Source organism: Somniosus microcephalus, chromosome 2 (genome assembly GCF_052327205.1).
Source record: "Somniosus microcephalus isolate GS21.2 chromosome 2, FLI_Smic_1.0, whole genome shotgun sequence".
NCBI classification, from domain to species: Eukaryota; Metazoa; Chordata; class Chondrichthyes; order Squaliformes; family Somniosidae; genus Somniosus; species Somniosus microcephalus.
In genome coordinates this window covers 348,615,615-348,640,170 of record NC_140988.1, presented here as the reverse complement: position 1 = coordinate 348,640,170, position 24,556 = coordinate 348,615,615, and the positions used below count along the sequence as shown (strand labels likewise).

At 46.4% G+C, this 24,556-nt stretch overlaps 1 protein-coding gene across 1 annotated transcript in view; it reads right to left on the bottom strand.

Annotated features, from left to right (window-relative positions):
* Positions 1 to 1,383: 1,383 nt before the first annotated feature.
* Positions 1,384 to 24,556, bottom strand: part of LOC147123675 (transmembrane protein 127) — a 49,868-nt gene continuing 26,695 nt past the window's right edge. Inside the window, exons 2-3 of the mRNA XM_085975510.1 lie at positions 13,734 to 13,898; positions 1,384 to 2,005 (exon numbers count right to left, since the gene is read on the bottom strand). Coding sequence (XP_085831636.1) covers positions 1,737 to 2,005; positions 13,734 to 13,898 — 434 coding nt within the window. The 3' untranslated portion in view covers positions 1,384 to 1,736. The remainder of the gene's footprint in view (positions 2,006 to 13,733; positions 13,899 to 24,556) is intronic.

Here is a 24,556-nt window from a genome sequence, read left to right as displayed (position 1 = left end):
GGTGGCCCTTAATTGGCCTGCTAAGCCCGCTGGGCGGGCTCAACAAGGTCAATCAAGTGAAAATCGCGTGGGTTGGCCACAACTCGATGGAGGCAGGACTACATCCCCGAAAGTTGTAGTCCCGCCTCCTCAATGAAAATCCAGCCCAGTATCTTTACTTCATCCCAGGTTTGCACTGAGTAACTAATTAAAGGCATCCCCACTGGTTCCCCCCAGACTGCTGGGGTGGCTACCAATTTGAAGTTTGTACACACAGCTTACCACCATAGCTTCACCGGGAACTGCAAGCAGACCTCAACTTGTAGACAACGCTGAACACGTTGCTTCTTATCCTCTGGATCAGTATGAAAATACAGAATGGCATCACCAGAAAGAGACCGATGAATCCTCCGATTTCCCTGCCCCTGCAAAATAAATGAGTGTACAACTTCACACTGCACATACGCCTTCCAAGGCTCCCCAAGTCATGCGATGATCTCCCAGCCTACAGGAAAACAGGCAACCTGTTCCCTAGAAGCTAGAGATGGCAGTCTATGCTCAGCCAAGAGGGCACGCATGCAAGCTTCTTGGGCTGATTCACTCTACAATGTTCCCTGCCTCTCGAGTAGAATTCCACCGCACCTTCTCTCCATCCCCTGAAAAGCACTGGCGAGATTGCAGATTCACCATGTGGGGAATCATGGGTGCCAGCCTGTGACTTAACACTGTGTGTTACAGCATACTAGAGCACAGTGCACCGCCCCACCGAACACAACAATCAGTCCCATCTCAGCCTTGCAATTGCTGAGACTTATATGCATATCGCAGCAAAGCCCTTACTGGGGTCTCTCGGAACCAACCAAAGAAATTCACTGGCTCTGCATATCATAGCCATCATAAAATAATTACAGTTAGCAGCTTAAGCATGGTCAATATTAAATCCACAGATATGTTAATCTTTGCTCCACATCTTTGAGCTCTCAGAAGCCAGTTGTGAACATTTGACACCTGATTGCTGCCAGCTATTGATGTGTGGCCGCACAGTAACCAGAGATGTGGCTTTGAAATGGAGGAGAGCTCCCTGGTCTGAAATACTCAGAATACCACTTACATCGACCAACATACCTGGCACTTCATTAGTAATTCAATACTGAGCCAGCAAAAGTCAACGCGTTGGGAGAAAAGGATTGTTAGAAATGCTTTTTAAAAAGGAAAAGAGAACATGGCCAATGAAGTTCAGCACTTTCCAGCCTATCTCACCGGATAGCAATCGGGAACTCAAATGCCACCTGATTTCCAACCCCCCACCCAGCCCAGGACAGTAAGGTTAATTGTAGCACTCCTGCATCTGCCACAGCTAAAATTGATGAATTCAGCACATAACAGGGGATCAAACCTGGTCTGTATGGCTCAGTGACTTTTATTGATTTTAATCAACAATGACTGAGCAGCCACTTCAGAAACTCGATGGCTACTTCAATTGGTGTCAACTGTATAAGGAATAAAAATATACAAAAGAAAATGTATTAAAAGAACATTAAGGCTTCGCGTTTTCTTCTCAAACATTCATATCTTCAGAGCAGTTAAAGCCGCTGGCTCTTTCCATTCTATATTGAGCAGTCCCCTCTGTGAAACGGGCTGCATAATGTCCCTGCGTGCTGCACTTCTCCACAGCACCACTGCAACCAAAGCCCTGGGTCAACTGGACAGCTCCAAAGGAGTAAATAGTGATGTAGTGCAAGTAGTTTATAGCTGGACTAGTCTAAGTCTTCGCACTCCTGGTGTGCTACCAGAGTGGACTCCTCTTCTGTTCTGCTGTCCAGCAGTCTCACATCCTTCAACAGGGACTTGTGTAGACTCAGGGCTGAGGCGGTTACTGAGAACATCACACCTAAGACAGCAATCACAAAACTTTCGCCCAAGGTTGTCTGCATCACTGTCTTCTCGAATTTCTTTTTCCTCAGCTTTGTCTTCACCTGGAAGAACAGGTATGAGCACAGCGCCAACGTGCAAACATCCAAAATGGCTGCAAAAGAGAGCACAACAGTCTCAGTCTACGTCACTATCCAGTACAGCAATTGGACTCAACAGGTTTAATGAGGGAAGGTTCTCTCTAGTAGCGCACTGGTTAATGGGTTATCTTAACATAAGAAATAAGAGCAGGAGTAGGCCATTTGGCTCCTCGAGCCTGCTCCGCCATTCAATAAGATCATGGCTGATCTACTACCTCAACTCCACTTTCCTGCACTATCCCCATGTTCCTTGCTTCCCTTAATATCCAAAAATCTATCGATCTCTCTGTCTTGAATATACTCAACGACTGAGCCTCCACAGCCCTCTGGGGTAGAGAATTCCAAAGATTCACCATCCTCTGAGTGAAGAAATTTCTCCTCATCTCAGTCCTAAATGGCCGACCCCTTATTCTGAGACTGTGGCCCCTGGTTCTAGACTCCCCAGCCAGGGGAAACATCCTCCCTGCATCTACCCTGTCAAGCCCTGTAAGAATTTTGTATGTTTCAATGAGATCACCTCTCATTCTTCTAAACTCTAGAGAATATAGGCCTAGTCGACTCTCAATCTCTCCTCATAGGACAATCCCCCCACTATTTATCTTCTTAAAACTTTTCATACTCTTGAAAACCTCTCATATCTAGTTCTGCCTGAAGTTTATGGGTAAAAAATTCAATTGGTTAGCACCTCCCATTAGCGCCTGGTAGGGGCGCAAATGGGACGCTGATGCAATAATGCCGGGGCGAGGCAAATCCAGCGATGCACGCCAAATCCTGCTCTCCCCCCCCCCCTACCCGTAGCACTACCGCTAACAGTTACCGCCGGGGTCTTCAGCGCCAAACAGATCGTGACGTTAGTGAGTATGCAACGCTCACTGGGTGCCCGATTTGTAAAATTCATTGTCGCCCCCTGCCTTAGTGCCTCGCCGCGACAGCAACAAGAGGCGCTAAAGCAGGCAGATGCCAGCTCCAGGGGCGCTACTTAAAGGGATCATGAGTAATGAGTCACAGTTGTCAGGTTAGTGCTGTTTCACTGCTTTCTCGTCAGTTTGACATTGAATTAACTGTTGCACAGACATTTAAAGGTTGTTTAGTATCAGGAGTGTTGTGGCTACTAACAATTGGTTACATTTATTCTCACAACATATCAAAGTGCTACATTACATTAATGGGGGCTGTACTGGCAGTCGATCTCGCCCTCCAGGATCCACGGCGGAGGGAGCAGAGGCAGTGAGAAAGATTGGAACATTTGGTCGGAGGGAGGACAAGGGCCATGAGGGCTGCTCGAGTCATCCGGCTCCTTCTCCTTGAACTGTTGCTGCTGGCTGAGACGGCTGCACAACCAGCAATGAAGAGAATGAGGTTCTGCAGCATCAATGAACCTCCCCTTTATGAACTGGAAAGAGCCTGTGGCAATGATGACTTGTGATTAAACTGCACCCGATATTGGTCAGCGCTTCGAGTTTAACGCCACTGAGCAAGGCCAGGAGCGCTTGATTTAGCGCTCCAATCCTTTCTTTGTGCAATGAGACTTAATTTTGCGTGCAGTCTGAAGCATTAGCGCCTGATGCTAATTCTCAAACTTTTGAAAAGTTACCACCCATTCCTGGGCTATAATGAATTTCTCCCCCATCTAATCTTAAAACTGTGTCAATCGGAGTCACGTACAGTAGCAGGAGAGGACTTCATGGCTTATTGCTTCTAAATCCAGATCATCTACTCCTTATGGGCTCTGTACTCTTTAGATGGATTTACAAAAGGTAAATCGTACTTGACTAATCTGGAATTTTTTGAGGATGTAACTAGTAAAATAGATAAGGGAGAACCAGTGGATGTGGTGTATTTGGACTTTCAGAAGGCTTTCGATAAGGTCCCACATAAGAGATTAGTGTGTAAAGTTAAGGCACATGGGATTGGGGGCAATGTATTGACTTGGATAGAGAACTGGTTGGCAGATAGAAAGCAAAGAGTTGGAATAAACGGGTCTTTTTCCGAGTGGCAGAGAGTGACTAGTGGGGTACCGCAGGGATCGGTCCTTGGACCCCAGCTATTCACAATATATATTAATGATCTAGACAAGGGAACTAGATGTAACACGAAGCTGGGTGGGCGTGTGTGCTGTGAGGAGGATGCCGAGAAACTACAGGATGATTTGGACAGGTTGGGTGATTGGGCAGAAGTATGGCAGATGCAATAGAACATGGATAAATTTGAGGTTATCCACTTTGGTGTCAAAAACAGGAAGGCAGATTATTATCTGAATGACAATAGATTGGGAGAAGGGGAAGTGCAACGAGACTTGGGTGTCCTTGTGCACCAGTCGCTGAAGGTAAGCATGCAGGTGCAGCAGGCGGTTAAGATGGCAAATGGTATGTTGGCCTTCATAGCGAGAGGGTTTGAGTACAGGAACAAGGATGTCTTGCTGCAGTTGTACAGGGCCTTGGTGAGACCACATCTTGAGTATTGTGTGCCGTTTTGGTCGCCTTATCTGAGGAAGGATATTCTTGCCATGGAAGGAGTTCAGCGAAGATTCACCAGGCTGATACCTGGGATGGCAGGAATGACGCATGAGGAGAGATTGGGTCGTTTGGGCTTGTACTCGCTGGAGTTTAGAAGAATGAGAGGGGATCTCATTGAAACTTATAAAATTCTGGCAGGACTGGACAGACTAGAAGCAGGGAGGATGTTCCCGACGGTCGGGGAATCCAGAACCAGGGGTCACAGTCTAAGGATAAGGGGTAGGCCATTTAGGACAGAAATGAGGAGGAATTTCTTCACCCAGAGAGTGGTGAACCTGTGGAATTCTCTACCACAGAAGGCAGTAGAGGCCAATTCATTAAATATATTCAAGAATGAGTTGGATATATTTCTTAAGGCTAAAGGGATCAAGGGGTATGGGGAGAAAGCAGGACTTGGATGATCTGCCATGATTGCATTGAATGGCAGAGCAGGATCGAGGGGCCGAATGGCCTACTCCTGCTCCTATCTTCTATGTTTCTATAGATGGCTATTGTCAACGCTCGGAGGAGGTGACAGATATGGTGGATGGCAGAAATGCAGTGCATGTCAAATACATGGACTTTGAGAAAGCCTTCAATAAGGTTCCAGAAAGGAGACTATTGGAGAAGATTAAGGTAGGAATTAGGGTAGGAAATTGGATTAGAACCGGTTAAAAGGGAGAAAACAGTAGAGGTTAAGGACATTTTTTTCCCCCAGAGTGGTTGGAAGTGGCTAGCAATGTCCCACAGGGTTCCTTTTTAGGACTGCTTCTATTTGTTGTGTATATCAATGATTTGGATATAGGGCTTATTGGGAGTGGCATACAAATTTGCAGACAATACTAAAATAAGAGGAAGAGTAAGTAATTCTGAGGACCAAAGCAAGGGGATAGTCCGTTTTTCTCCAGTGGCCAAAGTGAACATTACCCTCAGTGTGTTCAAGTATTTCACTCACTACTGATGTTGAGCTATCTGTTCTGGAATTTCTATGTTCATGCCTCACTCATTTTATTGACTAACGCCCAGTCCTGGGGTACAAGTCCTGTGTTTACTGAGCTCCTAAAAGCAATAATCGGGGCATCAACTATTTCCTTTCTCATTTCCTTGAGAACGTTAATAGTACGTCCCAGGTGGCTCATGTACCCTGCAGACACCTGGGGATTTCATTTCATCTGTTAATGCACTGCTAAATTCATTTGCATAAAATTCGTGTATGTGTCATTTTAATTAAGTCATTCACCTGTTTAAAATAAGCAACCGCATTAAAATAGTGCGCAAAGAAACTTTGTGAACACATTAACTGGTGCAGTACCAAAGGAAATTAAACCCTTTCATTCTTTGAGTTTCTGCATAGCGCACACTTTACTGATGTCTACTTGTGTTATTAGTCTTGATTGAAAGTGACTCGATCTGGTCTGAAAATCAATACAACACACCTACCATCACTTGGTCCTCCACATCTCTCCCTAACTTATACCCTAAAGGAAATATCTGGTCATTAACACACATTCTACAGCTACCAGAGCTTAAACATTAAGGGAGAAAATATTGAGTCGCGGCCCCTTTGGGGCGCTAACTTCGCCGGGGCGCTACTTTTAGCGCACCGAAAAAATTAGCGCCCCGGCGGCTGAAATTCATCGGTAGCACCCCAAGAGGGAAGCGGGGCGCTATGTGCCGCAGCGCCATGCGGTACTGCAAGCCTGCCTCCCCTTCTTAAAGGGGAAGGGCCTTGCACAGCTGGGCCACCAGGGATTGGAGTGCCGGCAAAATGGCCTGGCACTCAAGAGAAATGCCGGGCTCACGGAGCGCAGCCGGCGCGCCGCAGGGGGGCTGCTCAGGAGGCCGGGGACAGCAACGGGGGCAGGCGGCCAGCAACAAAAATGGCCGCCCGACACCTCGCCTTTAATTAGCGCCGCCCCGGCCACAGGTAGGCCCCCCTGACCCCGTCGGTCATAGCGTCCGGCGGTAAGTCAGGGGGTGCTACCAAAGATCGCGGCCAGGGTGCTGCGCATGGCGATGGTGTCATCGCCAGCGGCGCAGGGCGTTAACGGTTACCGCCGCCGCTGACCTCCCGCTGAATTTCACCGGAGGCGTTGGCGGTGCCGCGCCTGGGCGCTAGTTGTTTTGCGCCCCGTTAACGGGAGGCGCAAAGCAACCAAATTCCACCCCCCCACCCCAAGACCTCTCTTACTGCTTTCTACCCATTATCTCTTCTAATAATTTATGGTTATCCTCAGCTGTCTTTTGTATGAATCCAAATCTTAATTACTTTCTGTATCTTTCACAAGTAAAACTTTTCCAGATCTGAGGCCAGCCTGTCTTTTGGCTGAAAGCTGCAGAAATATCAGCCTCAAGGCTGAGGGCCTGTGTGGCCAATTGAAACGCTGTAGTATTCATTCTCTTCCAAGTGAGGGCACACAACTTGCCTCTTGAAGCAATCTAAATCTTTGTAGAAGGACTGAAGAGCTGACTGTTCTGATACTCTTTTTTAATCTCTATCCTTTGTAAATACTTGGCAGGATGATATTATAATGAGTAGCAAATGAAACAATACCAAGGTAGGTACAGTTTCAGGACAGAATCTACAGGAAACTTTTTTTATCCGGCACGGACGGGACCGACGTGGTGCCGGTTCATCAAAAATTCCGGATAACCGAACGCTATAGTAAAAGATAGGGAGAGCTGACAGCTCCGTATAAAGCAACAAACCCTGTTGCTTAGCAACAACTGTAGAACAATGGCCTCAAGTTTCAAGCGTCTCTGTAGCTTAGCAACAGCTGCAGCCACACCCTTGCACGGCACAGATGGAAGGCGGCAAATACAATATGAAGTAAAACCTACTCCTGAATTTTAGAGTCATAGAGTCATAGAGTAATACAGCACGGATAGAGGCCCTTCGGCCCATCGTGTCCGCGCCGGCCAGCAAGCCCTGTCTAATCTAATCCCATATTCCAGCATTTGGCCCGTAGCCTTGTATGCTATGGCATTTCAAGTGCACATCCAAATGCTTCTTAAAAGTTGTGAGGGTTTCTGCCTCCACAACCCTTTCAGGCAGTGAGTTCCAGACTCCAACCACCCTCTGGGTGAAAAAGTTCTTTCTCAAATCCCCTCTAAACCTCCCGCCCTTTACCTTGAATCTATGCCCCCTAGTTATTGACCCCTCTACTAAGGGAAAAAGCTCCTCAGCATCCATCCTATCTATGCCCCTCATAATTTTGTACACCTCAATCATGTCCCCCCTCAGCCTCCTCTGCTCCAAGGAAAACAAACCCAACCTGCCCAGTCTCTCTTCATAGCTGAAGCGCTCCAGCCCTGGTAACATCCTGGTGAACCTCCTCTGCACCCTCTCTAACGCGATCACATCCTTCCTGTAGTGTGGCGACCAGAACTGCACACAATATTCCAGCTGTGGCCTAACCAGTGTTTTATACAGCTCCATCATAACCTCCTTGCTCTTATATTCAATGCCTCGGCTAATGAAGGCAAGTATCCCATATGCCTTTTTTACCACCTTATCCACCTGTTCCGCCGCCTTCAGGGATCTGTGTACTTGCACACCCAGATCCCTCTGACCCTCCGTCTTGCCTAGGGTCTTTCCATTCATTGTGTATTCCTTTGCCTTGTTAGTCCCCCCAAAGTGCATCACCTCGCACTTTTCCGGGTTAAATTCCATTTGCCACTGTTCCGCCCATCTGACCAACCCATCTATATCGTCCTGCAGACTGAGGCTACCCTCCTCGCTATTTACCACCCTACCAATTTTTGTATCATCCGCGAACTTACTGATCATACCCTTTACATTCATATCCAAGTCATTAATGTTAACCGAGATTTCCGGTTATTTAGGTGCCGGTAAATCGAAAGTTTCCTGTAAATACTAACTTCTAACTTACATTCACACTGAGCTAACCACATTGCACCTTCATCGTGAGTAGATTATTCTCCTTTCACAATTCTTTCCTCCTTATTCTTTGCTTCTCTATTTCTCCTGCTTGCCGTTTTCCTTTAGCATCAGTCTCTAGCTCCGTATCTTCTCCCTCAGTCAGCTGTGGTTCAGTTGGTAGCACACTCGCCTCTGAGTCAGAAGGTTGTGGGTTCAAGTCCTACTCCAGGGACTTGAGCACATAAAGCGAGGCTGACTAGGCAGTGCTGAGGGAGTGCTGCACTGTCGGAGTTGCCGTCTTTCGGATGAGATGTTAAACCGAGGCCCTGTCTGCCCTCTCAGGTGGACGTAAAAGATCCCATGGCACTATTTCGAAGAAGAGCAGGGGAGTTATCCCCAGTGTCCTGGCCAATACTTATCCCTCAACCAACATAACAAAAACAGATTTTCTGGTCATTATCACATTGCTGCTTGTGGGAGCTTGCTGTGTGCAAATTGTCTGCCGTGTTTCCCACATTATAACAGTGACTACACACTCCAAAAAAGTACTTCATTGGCTGTAAAGCGCTTTGAGACGTCCGGTGGTCGTGAAAGGCTCTATATAAATGCAAATCTTTCTTTTTTCCTTCCTCTCCCCCCCCCCCCCCCCCTCCTCAATTTCTCGGTTTCCCCTGCTGCTGCCTTTCCTGCCACTTCTCCTCATTCTCACAACCCATCTGTTCACCAGGCCTGCTAGACAAAAGTGTGCTCTGTCATCAACTTTGTAAAGTGCATCATTTCATTAGTCAACAACCTCCATTTTACAACATTATTAATGGCTGTTCTTCCCAAAGGATTCATTTCTAAACTCCATAGAAACAGTCAGCTCAGAAAATTCATCCCTGTGCCCCATTTTGTAAAATAACAGATGTTCACACCACACTGAGGCTTTGGATTCTAGCATGCAAGAGGAAAGAGGTACAAGGGTGACAGTACATGCAGAGGTCCGTGTGCAAAAGAAAGTGATCATTCAAGCCAATTTCATCCTTGCTTTGTGTATTATCAGGTGACTGACAACCTTAGCTCTGCAGGAGATGTGGCTTCAATGGCTATGCTATAATCCCAGTTCATGAAGTATGCACACCACTAGGTGAACAGGGAATTGCCGAGCTCCATGCACTCAGTGGCTGCAACATATCTCACATAGAAAGAAAGATTTGCATTTATATAGCGCCTTTCACAACCTCAGGACGTCCCAAAGCGCTTTATAGCCAATTAAGTACTTTTGAAGTGTAGTCACTGCTGTAATGTAGGAAACGCGGCAGCCAATTTGCGCTCAGCAAGATCCCACAAACAGCAATGTGATAATGACCAGATAATCTGATTCTGTGATGTTGATTGAGGATAAACATTGGCCAGGACACTGGGGCTAACTCCCCTGCTCTTCTTTGAAATAGTGCCATGGGATCGTTTACATCCACCTGAGAGCGCAGATGGGGCCTCGGTTTAACGCCGCATCCGAAAGACGGCACCTCCGACAGTGCAGCACTCCCTTGGTACTGGCATTGGGAGTATCAGCCTGATTTTTGTGCTCAAGTCTCTAGAGTGGGACTTGAACCCATGACCGTCTGACTCAGAGGCAAGAGTGCTACCCACTGAGCCACTGCTTGTAAACATAGCAAAAGTTAAACTCATCCAAGTCTGCCAAAAGAAAGAAGAGCAAATTGAAGTGACAAATGGAGCAGTTCACCAAACAACTGGCATTGCTCTAGATGTGATAAATGCAGATCTCAATTCACTACAAGCAAACATCTAAACCGAAAGGCCTCTGCCACTTACAACTAATTGACCCATCCACCCATGAGCATTCAACCATTTCAGAACACAAACAATTTTACAAACGTCAATTTGGGTTAAGACTGAGCAGCTACAGTCTCTGTCAGTTTGGTTGATCATCAGATGATGCAGCTAAACCTGTAGTTCCAAGGATAGAGAAGAGCTTGCTGCATTTACCAACGGTTGCTGCTAAGTGTCCATGGTATGAAGCCGGATCATGTAAGAGCAATCCAGAATCGTGTTCTCATGTACTCTTAACAAGCTGGATGTGGATTGTAAAAATGCTTGAATCACAGATTTCGTAAACTGTAAGTGCACCATGTCATATTCCAGTTATGTATATTTATGTTCAATGATTTTGCTGATCATAACAAAACATTTTCATTCATAGTAGAAACTCTTAAAACTTTCTGGGGTGGAGGAAGCATTTTGCAAGCTTTTCTTTAGGAGATTGAGTATGTGTTAAAGCAAATTGCACATGGTATGTGGAAGCAACAGGCATGATGGCCTTTGCTCATCTTATGGTGTCCATACACACACTTTCAGCAGGGGCCACTGGACACAGGAGAGGAGTATGAATGCTTGCTCTTTTTTATTCTCTCCTTACATAAGAACATAAGAAGTAGGAGCAAGAGTAGGCCATACGGCCCCTCGGGCCTGCTCCGCCATTCAATAGGATCATGGCTGATCCGAATCTAGACTCACGTCCACTTCCCTGCCCTCTCCCCGTAACCCCTAATTCCCTTATCTGCTAGGAAACTGTCTATCTCCATTTTAAATTTATTTAATGTTGCAGCTTCCACAGCTCTCTGGGGTAGCAAATTCCATAGATTTACTACCCTCTGAGTGAAGAAGTTTCTCCTCATCTCAGTTTTGAAAGGGCAGCCCCTTATTCTTAGATTATGCCCCCTAGTTCTAGTCTCACCCATCAGTGGAAACATCCTCACCGCATCCACCCGATCAAGCCCCCTCACAATCTTATATGTTTCGATAAGATCGCCTCTCATTCTTCTGAACTCCAATGAGTAGAGTCCCAACCTACTCAACCTTTCCTCATACGTCAACCCCCTCATCTCCGGAATCAACCGAGTGAACCTTCTCTGAACCGCCTCGAGAGCAAGTATATCTTTTCTTAAATATGGAAACCAAAACTGCACGCAGTATTCCAGGTGTGGCCTCACCAATACCCTGTATAACTGCAGCAAGACTTCCCTGCTTTTATACTCCATCCCCCTTGCAATAAAAGCCAAGATTCCATTGGCCTTCCTGATCACCTGCTGCACCTGCATACTAACTTTTTGTGTTTCATGCACCAGGATCCCCAGATCCCTTTGTACTTAGTCTTTAGTGATGCTGAAGCCACTTGCCGAGCCACCCATTGCCATTATTTGCATTCCTTAAATCTACTCCTTACAGTCGTCCAGCTGGGAGGGACTGCCCTCGTCTGGTTCCATTGCGATCTATCTGGTCGTAGCCAGAAAATCACCTGCAATGGCTTCTTTTCCCCCTCCTGCACCGTTACCTCTGGAGTCCGCAAAGGATCTATCCTTGGCCCCCCCCTCCTATTTCTCATCTACATGCTGCCTCTCGGCAACATCATCTGAGAATACAACTTCAGGTTCCACGCTGACGACACCCAGCTCCACCCCACCACCTCTCTCGACCCCGCCACTGTCTCTGATTTGTCACGTTGCTTGTTCAACATCCAGCACTGGATGACCAGAATTTTCCTCCAACTAAATGTTGAGAAGATTGAAGCCATTGTGCTCGGTCTCCACCACAAACTCCGTTCCCTAGTCACCAACTCCATCCCTCTTCCCTGGCCACTGCTTGAAGCTAAACCAGCCAGTTTGCAACCTTGGTGACCTATTTGACCCTGATCTGAGCTTCTAACCCCATATCCTCTCCATCGCAAAGACCACCTACTTTCACATCCGTAACAGCGCCCGTCTCCGCCTTTGCCTCAGCTCATCTGCTGATGAAACCCTCGTCCATGCCTTTGTTGCCACTAGACTTAACTATTCCTATGCTCTCTGGCCAGCCTCCCACTTTGCACCCTCCTTAAACTTGAGCTCATCCAAAACTCGCACCAACTCCTGTTCACCCATCGCCCCTGTGCTCGCTGACCTACACTGGCTCCCAGTCCGGCAACACCTCGATTTCAAAATTCTCATCCTTGTTTTCAGATCCCTCCATGGTCTTGCCCCTCCCTATCTCTGTAACCTCCTCCAGCCCTATAACCCTCTGATATCTCTGTATCCCCCCCCAATTCTGGCCTCTTGCACATCCCCCATTTTCAATGTTCCACCATTGGTGGTTGTGCCTTCAGCTGCCTAGGCCCTAAGCACTGGAATTCCTTCCCTAAACTTCTCCACCTCTCTCTCCTCCTTTAAGATGCTCCTTAAAACCGATTTCTTTGACCAAGCACCTGTCCTAATATCTCCTTATGTGGCTTGGTGTCAAATTTTGTTTGATATTGCTCCTGTGAAGCATCTTGAAATGTTTTACTGCATTAAAGGCGCTATATACAGGTAAAAGCAAGTTGTAGTTATTAGGGATCAACGGGTGTTGATAGTGGGTAGTGGGGAGGGGAGTACGTGCCCTGAAAAAAGATTGAGTGCTAGTAAAGTTGCTATAACCTTCAATCCCTATCTCAACATATGATGATCCAGCTACTCTTGAAAAGTTCATTTGACCGTGAATACTGTGTCAATTCACCCTAAATCAATTATTAAGCTGGTCCCTCATCTCAGAAGCCTCTTCTTTTGATGGTAGGTTGGCCGTCCTGACATACAATATTCCAAATGTTGCTTCCCCAGTAATCTATGCAATGTTAGAATAACTTGTTTTCACCTATAGTCAAATTCCTCTTAAGACAGCATTGAGGTCTGCTTGCACTCACTTTCCAAGGCCTACGTATAAAGAATAATCATAAAGGTACCAGGGAGAGCTCGCAGCATGCATGGAACTCCTTGCAGTATGAGCCATCATCAGCTTTCAAAGAAAGAAATAAGTTGCATTTATATAGCGTCTTTCACGACCACAGGACGTCCCAAAGCACTTTACAGCCAATGAAGTACTTTTGAAGTGTAGTCACTGTTGTAATGGAGAAAATGCAGCAGCCAATTTGCAGACAGCAAGATCCCATCAAACAACAGTGTGATAATGACCAGAAAACCTGTTACTTGTTGGTTGTGGGATAAATGTTGGCCAGGACACCAGGGAGAAATCCCCTGCTCTTCAGTGAAATAGTGCCATGGGATCTTTTGCGTCCACCTGAAGGGGCAGACGGGGCCTTTGTTTAACATCTCATCCGAAGACGGCACCTCTGACAGCGCAGGGCTCCCTCAGTACTCCCAGAGTGTCAGCCTAGATTACATGCTCAAGTCTCTGGAGTGGGACTCAAACCCACAACCCTCTGCCTCAGGAGGTGAGAGTGCTACCAACTGGGCCATGGCTGACGTCAACAGAGGAGAGGTAAGGGAGAAAATAAGAAAAAAAAAATTTTTTTTTTTTTTTTTTTTTTTTAAAAAGGAAGAAAAAGTTTACCTGTTATAAAATGCAACATAATTGGTAGGTTAAACAAAAGTGGATGTCTTGATCCCAGAAAGCTTAGAATGAAAGCTCCGAAGCCAGTCAATATTCCAATATAGCTGCAGGTAGCCATTACTATTAGGAGAGAAATCCCTTCATAGTTCATGACAGCATTTGGATCTGCAGAAAACATTTTAAGAAAGATTGGTTAGCATGATGCATTAGTCAAAGAAAAATCTTTTATACAAAAAGCCACATCAATGCATTATCTTTCTCAATTACTTATTCACTGATAGACCATGTACTTGAATCAAGCAATTTTTTCAGGCTTCCTCCAAGGTCTCTGTAACAATGTTTGCGTTTTGCACTAGAAATGCTCTTGGGTTCAGCATCACCAGTCACTTCCAAAGTGGACCTCGTATTCTCTATGATCCGGAGTGCACCTTTTACAAGCAAATATCTCGGTAAACAATAGCACGGCCTGGGGTTTGTGACAGAGAAGCATTGCTGCATTCACCGGCTACTGAAATATGACAGGTGCCGGAGATGAGGCACACATTCAAGAAAACAAATTGGTTTATTTTTCATAAGTGAACAGAATAAGTTTTCACATTTGAATGGTGAATTTCCTACGCTTCTTGGTTTATGAAAAATTATAAAGGTGCAACCTTACTACCTCTCGAGGTGTAGGCCAGCTTTCAAGTCAAGCTGTTCCAAAGCTAAGATGGTCTCGGCTTTCTGTTACTTGGCTTTCTGGAGCTTTCTCACTCACTGTCTCAAAGGGAGAGCGCATGTGAGGGAAGCAGAAAGAGAGTGGGAGCCCCATAAATCTCAGAGATCAGATCAGGAGTTCAGCCCACCAACTGATAATAACTGAAGGCTTCAGACAGGGCTTCTGCTTAGAACTATGAGCAAACAACATGCCTCTCATATTTTAATTAGCCCCATCCATCAGGAATGAATTAAAACAGTCTCTGTTGATTAGCCTGGGATACCTGTCAATGACTCCCTGAGCGTTTCCCGTTGTTGCAAAGCCAAAGAAACCCACTTTAGAATTGATGCCGGCATGCCGATGATGGACCAGCTTTGACTCCCTCTGAGTAGCTAATTAGCGCTTCAAATTATCATAACAACCAGCCTGGTTCAGCCCTGCTGGTTGTACATTAGGACAAAGGTTTCAATTTAATATTACAGAAATATTATAAATTAAAGAAAATTTGGCTCCTGCAATATAGATAAAGACATAAGAACATATGAAATAGGAGCAGGAGTTGGCCATTCGGCCCCTAGAGCCTGCTCCACCATTCAATAAAATCATGGCCAATCTTCAACCTCAACTCCACTTTCCTGCACTATTCCCATATCCCTTGATTCCCTTAATATCCAAAAATATATCGATCTCTGTCTTGAATATACTCAACGACTGAGCCTCCACAGCCCTCTGGGGTAGAGAATTCCAAAGATTTACCACCCTCTGAGTGAAGAAATTTCTCCTCATTTCAGTCCTAAATGGCCGACCCCTTATTCTGAGACTGTGACCCCTGGTTGTAGACTCCACAGCCAGGGGAAACATCCTCCCTGCATCTACCCTGTCAAGCCCTGTAAGAATTTTGTATGTTTCAATAAGATCACCTCTCATTCTTCTAAACTCTAGAGAATATAGGCCTAGTCTACTCAATCACTCCTCATAGGACAATCCCCCCATCCCAGGAATCAGTCTGGTGAACCTTCGTTGCACTCCCTCTATGGCAAGTATATCCTTCCTTAAGTAAGGAGACCAAAACCGTACCAGTCTCAAAAGGACAAAATTCTTCTTTAACTAAAAACTTCAGTGAGCATTAACAGTCAGCCACAAAGCTCCCTTCTCTAAAGGACATTAGTAAACCAGTTGGGCTTTATGATAATCTGGAAAGTTTCATGATTAATTTCCTAGTGCTAGCCCAAAATTACCGGGTTTTTGAATTCCACAACTTGCCATGGTAATATTTAAACTCGTAACCTCTGGGTTCCTAATCCACTACCATAACCAGTAGGCCACCATATCCAGAACATTCAAACAGAGGCATTGTAGATCGCCAGCATATTCAACTTATATTGACCGCCCGGATGTCCACAGAAGACATCGCAGTGACAACACTTTGCTGGTTTGCCTTTTGTATGACGGATGTGCTTTGATTTCTGCACAATAATATAACCAGAGACTGAAAAATATTGTGAAACAAATTCATTTTACAGTATAACATTTGGCATTGTGCGAGTGGTGTGATTTTAGTATGTTTTGCTTCCAGGTTCACCCTTGTGCATCATAAACTTCTCTGTATTGGCTATTCATGTGGCCTACCGAGTGCTCGACTAGGTAAGGGAATACCACTGATAGACGACTGCACAGCCAACAGGGAATTTGCTTAGGATACAGAAAGGGCTCTTTTATCTCCAACTGCCCCTGATACACCTGCAATGTCTCCTTTGCTGGCGTCATTTTAGTCTTCGTGCATTTACATGCAGTGCCTAATGTCATTTGTGCAAGGATACTTTAAGGCAAAGAGCTGCTATTGAGTATCAATGTTAACTGGCTACTCCAGCGCCACCTCAAATGAGAGTGACAACAAATGATGGTCAGGTGATTGGTGCTCTTCAGGTATGCCTAGACAACCAACTATCTACTCTGTAAAGAGAGCAAATGAGATATTGTAAGTTCACAATGTATGGCTCTTCTTCAGGATATCTCCTCATAATGTGCACTGATCAGTGTGACTATATAAGAGTTAGCGTCTCATCATAGAATGCTGAGCATCTATCAAGTCCCGAAATCCTTCCCTCATAATTGTCGCGAACCGTTCTTCAAACGTGCTGAAGCTGACCATGACTGCATATTGGAGTTTCGAACACAAAGCCTGACTAGCAGCAGTAGGAGTATTCAAGAGAGATAAACATAACTACAATGTGCAGGATGAGCATTTTAATTGTAATGTGTTTTATCCATATAATACTAGCTATGGCACACAGTAACTTAAAAGGAATATTGGAGTCCTTTTCATTTGAGTGAGTTAAGTGGGACTTTTGACATTTAGAGAATAATAGTTTGCAAGTACAGGTACACTATCCCTTATCCGAAAGCCTTGGGACCAGCTGAGTTTTGGTTTTCGGAATTTTTCGGATTTGAGAAGGTATTATTATAAGACTGGGAAATTTGTATTTAATATAAATTTTAAAAGTTCAGGCTACCTCTTGCGACTGTTCCGTGTCTCATTCCCCTTCCTGCTTCTCTGGAAAGCCGGATATCGGCTGACTCCTACTAAGCTGGCCCGCAAATCAGGTCGGGGGTCGGGTCGGGTGGGGGGGGGGTGGGGGGTGGGGAGAAAAGAATATCGGACGGGCCGCGGTTCGGGTCGGGTCGGGAGAAAAGAATATTGGACGGGCCGCAGTTCGGGTCGGGTCGGGGGGGGGAAAGAATATCAGATGGGCCGCTGTATTGTTGGGTTCACTCGCCCGGTACCTCCTTCACACTGCCCGGCTCGGCCTGCAATCTCCTACCCAGGAGGGAACTCTGTGACCCTCTGCCCTGCTCAGCGTAAGTCGTACGCCACTCTGGTCATGTCGTGCGCACGACTTACGCTGAACGAAAAAACTTGAGGTTTTTGGTTTTCAGAAGTTCAGATAAAGGATAGTCTACCTGTACCGTAAATATGCTGTTTGCACTGAGTGCGGTTTATTCATGTTAAATAAATTTGTCTACTGATTTATAACCTGAGCTCTGATGGAAGTGTAATATTCATCCACCTATCAAAGACACTGAGATCATGTTGGCAATCTGGGATATATTCCAGTAAGCCAAAGTAGAGTGATAAGCCTTTTCTGTTTGATCCCCGAGTCACACTACATTTACCCAGATTTTGGGCAGGTAAAAGGCACACTCTGGTTCATAGGAGACACAAGGTCCACTTATAGGAGTGGCCAGGGAGAATATATACTGTAAAAACCCAAAAACCTATCTTCACATAATTCTCCCCTAGGCTGGGTCAATACCAAGCTACAAAGGGGAAAAGTCAAGAAGGGTTCCTGAGCCTGTTCAATATTCTGGGACAGCTGCTGAAAATAGCACATGCTTCGAATGTTGGGCGAGAGCAGGACTACGCTTGACTGTGGTGCCTCCATTGTAAAAGAGCCTGTCAAGGCACACTTATAAACTATGCTGGTGGAGTGAGGTACTGGATGGCTGCTGATGCCTGTGGAGCCCAATGAAAATCAACCCCTTCAAGAGAGAAGGGAAGAAAAGTGAAGGAGTCAAAAACCTTACCTAATTAATCTTCATCAAATATTATGAATAAGATATATTATAAAGATGTCAATATATATGATTAATATTGCACTTGTGCCACTGACCATAACTCAGTAATGACTCATTGAATGAGTTGCAGGTTAGCCCACTCATCGGATTACAAATTACACCAGACGGGCCTTCCGAACACATCCAATACTTATCCCTTCCAGCGTAGAATACGTAGTTAATATGGATAGGAAAGTATGACTGTGAGACAAGCCATACTGTAACATCCCCCATACAAACCACATGCCACGAATAGGTGTTGTAGTGACAGATTTAGAACCAATTTTACACACAGTTCATTTCACACAGGATGAAACCAGTTACATTTAAGGTGGGGTGACTATAACCATCAAGCTTCATCGTAGCACATCCACCTCAGCTAAACTCATTTTACTTTCACTCTACCTTTCACAGCACTGTTCTTGGCTCCCTTTAATGTGTCTATATTCAAGAGATCTTCCATTTTCAGAACGTGCACTTAGGTCTCAGAAAGTCTCTGGAAAGTCCCTCCCCACATCCTCCCCAATCTAACTCATAGGAAGAGTTTGCAAATTAAGGCGTGTACAATAGTGTACACGTCAGCTCTTAATACACCACTTCCACTAGGTCAAGTTTTGGACTTCAAAAGTACACTCACATTAGATTAGACTGTCATAATTTTGATAGAATCTAGCATGCAAAAGTAATACATGGGAATCAGCCCCAGGATCTCGCTGTAGCAGTTCCTCAGGGCAGCGTCCTAGACCCAGCTATCTTCAGCTGCTTCATCAATTACCTTCTCTCCAATCATAAGGTCAAAAGTGGGGCTGTTCACTGATGATTACACTGTGTTCAGCTCCATTAACAATTCCTCAGATAGTGAAGCAGTCCATGCCCACATGCAGCAAGACCTGGATAACGTAAGTGGAAAGTAACTTTCGTCCCACACAAATGACAGGCAATGACCATCCCCAACAACAGAGAACCTAACAACCCCCACCTCCCTTCACATCAACATCCTGGGGGTCACCATTGACCAGAATCTTAAGTGGACCAGCCACAAAAATATCATGGCTACTGGAGATGCTCAGTGTCTGAGTATTCTGTGGTGAGTGGCTCACCTCCCGATTCCCCAAAGCCTTTCCACCACCTACAAGCCACATCAGGAATGCAATGGAATAATCTCCACTTGCCTGGATGGGTGCAACAACGCTCAAGAAGCTCGGCACCATCCAGGACAAAGCAGTGCACTTGATTGGCACATCAGGCACTAGCCTAGACATCCACTTCCTCTACCTCCGGCGTACCGCGGCATCAGTTTGTACTACCTACAGGATGCACTGCAGCAACTCTGTCCTTGTGCATCGCCGAGTCTGGGCTCAAAAACGGGCCCAGACTGAATTTCTACTCCTACGAGTGTGGCTGGATTCAAACCTGTCTCCCAGAGCTGAAAGGGCAGGGCACTAAGCTCTATGTGGAGTATCATTGTGACCCTCTGTTCAATGGCTGTAAGCAAGTAGCAAACTGTTGCTACAGAACAAACAACATATTTTAGCACTAGGCCAAAACAGGAGGTGGAGTTACTAAATGATCGAAACATACATCTCCACTGTGGCAGTCACATGGTCAAACTAATAAAATAGATCTTATTCTTTTATGGCCAGATCATTATTGGCTTTCGAAGTACGAGCTTCATTCACTCAAATGTCGTATGACTGGCAACAAATCCTTTGTTTTTGGCTACTATAAATTTCAACGTGTAAGTAGCCCAACCGGCTAACAATTATTTTTAATTGTGGTTTACATACCTGTCAATAGGCTGTAGCAAGGTTGATTTCCTGTTACTCGCTTGCACACATTTTAAAGGATGTTCAAGTCAAGGGGTGGGGGGGGGGGGGGGCGGGGGCGGGGTGGAGGAAGAAAGGGAGGAATTAAGACAAACCTAAAAGGCAAAAATGATTCATAAAAGGTGAACCAACAGAGTTTATAAAAGAGTAGGAAAAAAATGGAAAGAAAATATTAAGAAATCGTGCATTCTGTAGTGGTCACCTCATATTCTACACTATCTAATCTGTAATCGGTGAACTGGCAATAACTGGACTGAACTAGTACTGAGTTATTCAAAGATTAATAACAACTTGCACCTTGAAAACGTTGCAACAATCTTACAGAGACATAAGGGAAAAAATGGCGATCCAAAGGAGATATTAGGAGGGGCGCTCAAAGGCTTTGGGGGAGAAATTGGGTGAGTAGCGCCAGCTGTTAGCGCCTAAAGAGGCAGCCAGTGGCTGTAGCGCCACTGGCTGCGACTCCCGCGATATTCAGCAGGGGCGCTAATGGTGGCGTTAGCCTGTTGCGCTGCGCCGCCACCGATGACGTCATCGGTGTGCGCAGCGCCCCATTCGCGCCCCGATTGCGATATTTGGTAGCGAACGCCGCTGTTGCGCCGTTCGCTACCCGCGCCCGGTTCACGGGGCCTTACTGCGCCGGCAGAGGCGCAAGTTAAGGTGGAGGTGCGGGGCGGCCGGTTTTTTCGGCGACCACCTGCCAGCACCTCCGTCCCTGGCCTCCAGATCCCCCCCGCGGCATTGCCGGCTGTTTCCCGAGAGCCCGGCACTTCTCCATGGTGCCGGGCTCTTTTGCCAGCACTCGCGATCGGGGTTCGTGCTGCTGCAGGCCTCTCCCCCTTAACAATGGGAGGAAGGCCTGCAGTACAGCAGCGTGCCGCGCCGCAGCGTGTGGTGCTGCGGCACGTTGCGCTGCAAAATTCACTTTCAGCGCCCTAAGAGGGACGCGGAGCGCCTCGAGCCGCGCCCCGTCTCCCTCTAGGGGCACTGAGGCTGAATATCTGATGATCGCTACTGCTCCGAACGCTGCGCAAAAATCTGCGCCCAGGCGAACTTGGCGCCTCACCCCAATTTCTAGGCCTTTGAGTTTTAAGGAGGGTCTTGAACGTGGTGAGCCAGAGAGGTTGAAGGAATGAATTCCAGAGCATGGGCCTCGGCTGCTGATGGTACAGCCAGCAATGGTGGGGCAAAGGGCAGGGAGAATGCATAAGAGGCTAGAATCAGAGGAACAAAGAGTTTTGGGGAGTTGTAGTGCTGGAGAAGGTTACTGAGCTAGGGAGGGACAAGGCCATGGAGGGGTTTAAACACAAAGATGAGAATTTTAAATTCGAGGCATTGGGGGGACTGGAAGAAAATGTGGATAAGCTAGGGCAGGAGTGATAGGGGAGTGTGGATTGGGATGCGAGATGATCTAAAGTTTACGGAAGGTGGAGGATGGGAGGGCCATTTGGAATAGTCAAGTCTGAATACAAAGCTTTGCACAGATTGGCACCCGTGACAAAGAATGAACGATTTGTTGAAAGAGCTGGTGCTTCATTCAACAGCAACTTTCGAAGACAGGCCAACTCCAGAAGATACAACCTGAATCAGCACAGTGGTAGATAATTCTTGGGCACTGAAGGGGGAATCTGGAGTGCGTCATGACCAGAGGTCATGATTTGCCTCCCCATGTAAACATGCCACATTACATAGAAGGTTACATCAGTACTGACCAACAGACACACTCACTGAGTCTGTTTTAATGTTGTTCAATAACCTTTCCAGAAATTGCTGTTTGCTGTGAAAAATGTTCTCAATATTAACTACTAAATTGCTATTCATAGGGGTTTTGCTAACAACTGGCCTACATAGATACGTAGAAGATAGGAGCAGGAGTAGGCCATTTGGCCCCTCGAGCCTGTGCCACCATTTAATGAGATCATGGCTGATCATCCAAATTCAGTACCCTATCCCTGCTTTCTCCCCATATCCCTTGATCCCCCTTAGCCTTAAGAAATATATCCAACTCCTTCTTGAATATATTTAATGAATTGGCCTCAACTGCCTTCTGTGGTAGAGAATTCCACAGGTTCACCACTCTCTGGGTGAAGAAATTCCTCCTCATCTCAGTCCTAAATGGCTTACCCCTTATCCTTAGACTGTGACCCCTGGTTCTGGACTATCCTGCCATCGGGGACATCCTTCCTGCATCTAGTCTGTCTAGTCCTGTTAGAATTTTATAAGTTTCAATGAGATCCCCTCTCATTCTTCTAAACTCTAGCGAATATAAGCCTAATCGACCCAATCTCTCCTCATAAGTCATTCCTGCCATCCCAGGTATCAGTCTGGTGAATCTTCGCTGCACTCTCTCTGTAATGTATATACCTTTAAGGGGGGAACTATCTTTTACAGCTCATGTATACTGCAGTACCGGCAGTGACCACACCTGTATATAACACTGAGTAGTAATCTGTACAGATCAGTTCCAGTGTGAGCCACGTTGAGTAAACACCTGTTGTACCGTTCTCCTGCAGTCTGTGTCTTATTATACACAGACACAACATTGGTGACAAGGCAAGTTCGAGCCTACCTGCAACTCTGCATCATCTCCCGGGGATTCGTTCCTGGAGATCAGTGGATTGGAGGTCAAGGCCAGAGACTCGGGCGTCGACCACGGGCAACCGCCCAGTCATCCAGCAGAAACTCGAGAATTGCGGGGGAGGCTGTCAAGAGCTAGGCTTGACTTTCCAGTCGAGGTGGTCCAGCGAAACGGGCTGGCAACAGGTAGTGCGCAGACCCTTCCCGGACAGCGGCGGGCTAGAGCCCGACCGAGCGGCACAGCAAAGGGCCGAGCAGCATCGACGGGGGGGGGGGAGAGAGAGAGAGAGAGAGAGAGAGAGAGAGGGAGGGCAGAGCGCACAGGACGCAGCCGGTGTTCAGGGGCCGAGCAGCGTCGAAGAGAGGGAGAGAGAGACGCGCAGAAACCCGCGAGGCGCCGCCATCGCCACGAGGACCGCCGAGAGCGGCATTGGCAGCAGCGCAGGAGAAGCGCACGAAACCTACATGGCGCTGCCATTGCCACGAGAACCGCCAGGAGCGGCGTTGGCAGCAGCGGGGGAGGAAGGAAAGCGCAAGAGACGCCATTTTAAGCCATTGGGAGACGCCATTTTAAACCACACCCAAAATGCCGAAGAGTGGCAGTATCACCGCATTTGACAATGAAGTCGAAGATTGGACTACATATGTCGAACGAATAAAGGTATACTGCAAGGCAAATGAGGTGTCAGATGACAAGAAAGCGTCGGTATTGTTAAATTTAATGGGTGCAAAGACGTATGGTTTATTACGAAATCTAGTAACCCCAACTAAGCCAATGGAAAAGAGTTTTGAAGACATAGTAACGATACTACAGGAACATTTAAACCCTACACCGCTGCTGATAGCAGAAAGATTCAAGTTTCACAAACGGAACCAGCATAAAGATGAAAGCAATGCTGTTTAACAGAACTGCACAAACTATCGAAACACTGCCAGTTTGGAGCGGGACTGGCAGATACCTTAAGGGACGTTTGTGTGTGGGCTTCAAAGTGAAGGAACCCAGAAACGGCTTTTATCTGAAAAGGACCTTACGCTGGAAAAGGCTTTCAGCATTGCAGTATCATATGAAGTAGCAGCACGGGGCACTGCAGAGATACAACAGAGACCACAAGAATATGGCACAAACGAAATGTCATACAGAACAGAGAAGTGCTATCGCTGCGGCAGAACAACACACGACCAGAATGATTGCTGGTTCAAAGACAAAGTGTGCAGACAGTGTGGAAAAGTAGGACACATAGCACGAGTCTGCAGGTCGAGAAAGAAAACCAGCAATAAGAAACCTACCAAAGAAAAGTACAAGAAGGTACATAAGATGACGGAGAATAGTTCAGACGAACAAAAGAGTGATAACGACTCCGAAAGCAGGGAACTGAGTTGTCTGAAACTACATAATGTGATCACAACGGAGGATCACCGAACCATTTGGGTCACTCTCAAGATAGCAGGAGTCCAGGTAAAGATGGAATTGGACACAGGATCAGCCCTAACAGTCATAAACCGATGGGACTACGAGCGGATATTCTCACACAGACCCTTGAGAGACACAAAAATTATTTTGAAGACGTACACGGGGCAAAAAGTCTACCCCAAAGGAAAAATAAGGGTGACCGTTATATATAACGTAAGGAAACACCAAAACTAGACCTGTATGTATTGCAAGATGGAGGACCACCATTACTGGGACGTGAATGGATCCGGAAAATACAACTGGATTGGCATTCCATACAGGTACTGACTGTGGCTAACAAAAAGGATGACGACATCACACCTGGGCGACTGTCAAAGATCCTAAATGACGCGAAAGAAGTGTTCCAGCAAGGACTCGGAACACTAAAAGGCATGACAGCGACGATTAAAATTGAAGAAAACGCAAGCCCAAAATTTTTTAAGGCCAGACCGGTACCATATGCGATCCGCCCAGCCGTCGAAGCAGAGCTGGAGAGTCTGGAACGTTCAGGTGTACTGTCCAAGGTAGACTGGAGCGAGTGGGCTACACCCATCGTCCCTGTGATGAAAAAGTCGTTGAGCAGCACGCCTGGGGAACCCAGGAAGGTTCGCATCTGTGGGGACTTTAAGGTAACAGTGAACCCGGTCCTTCACACCGT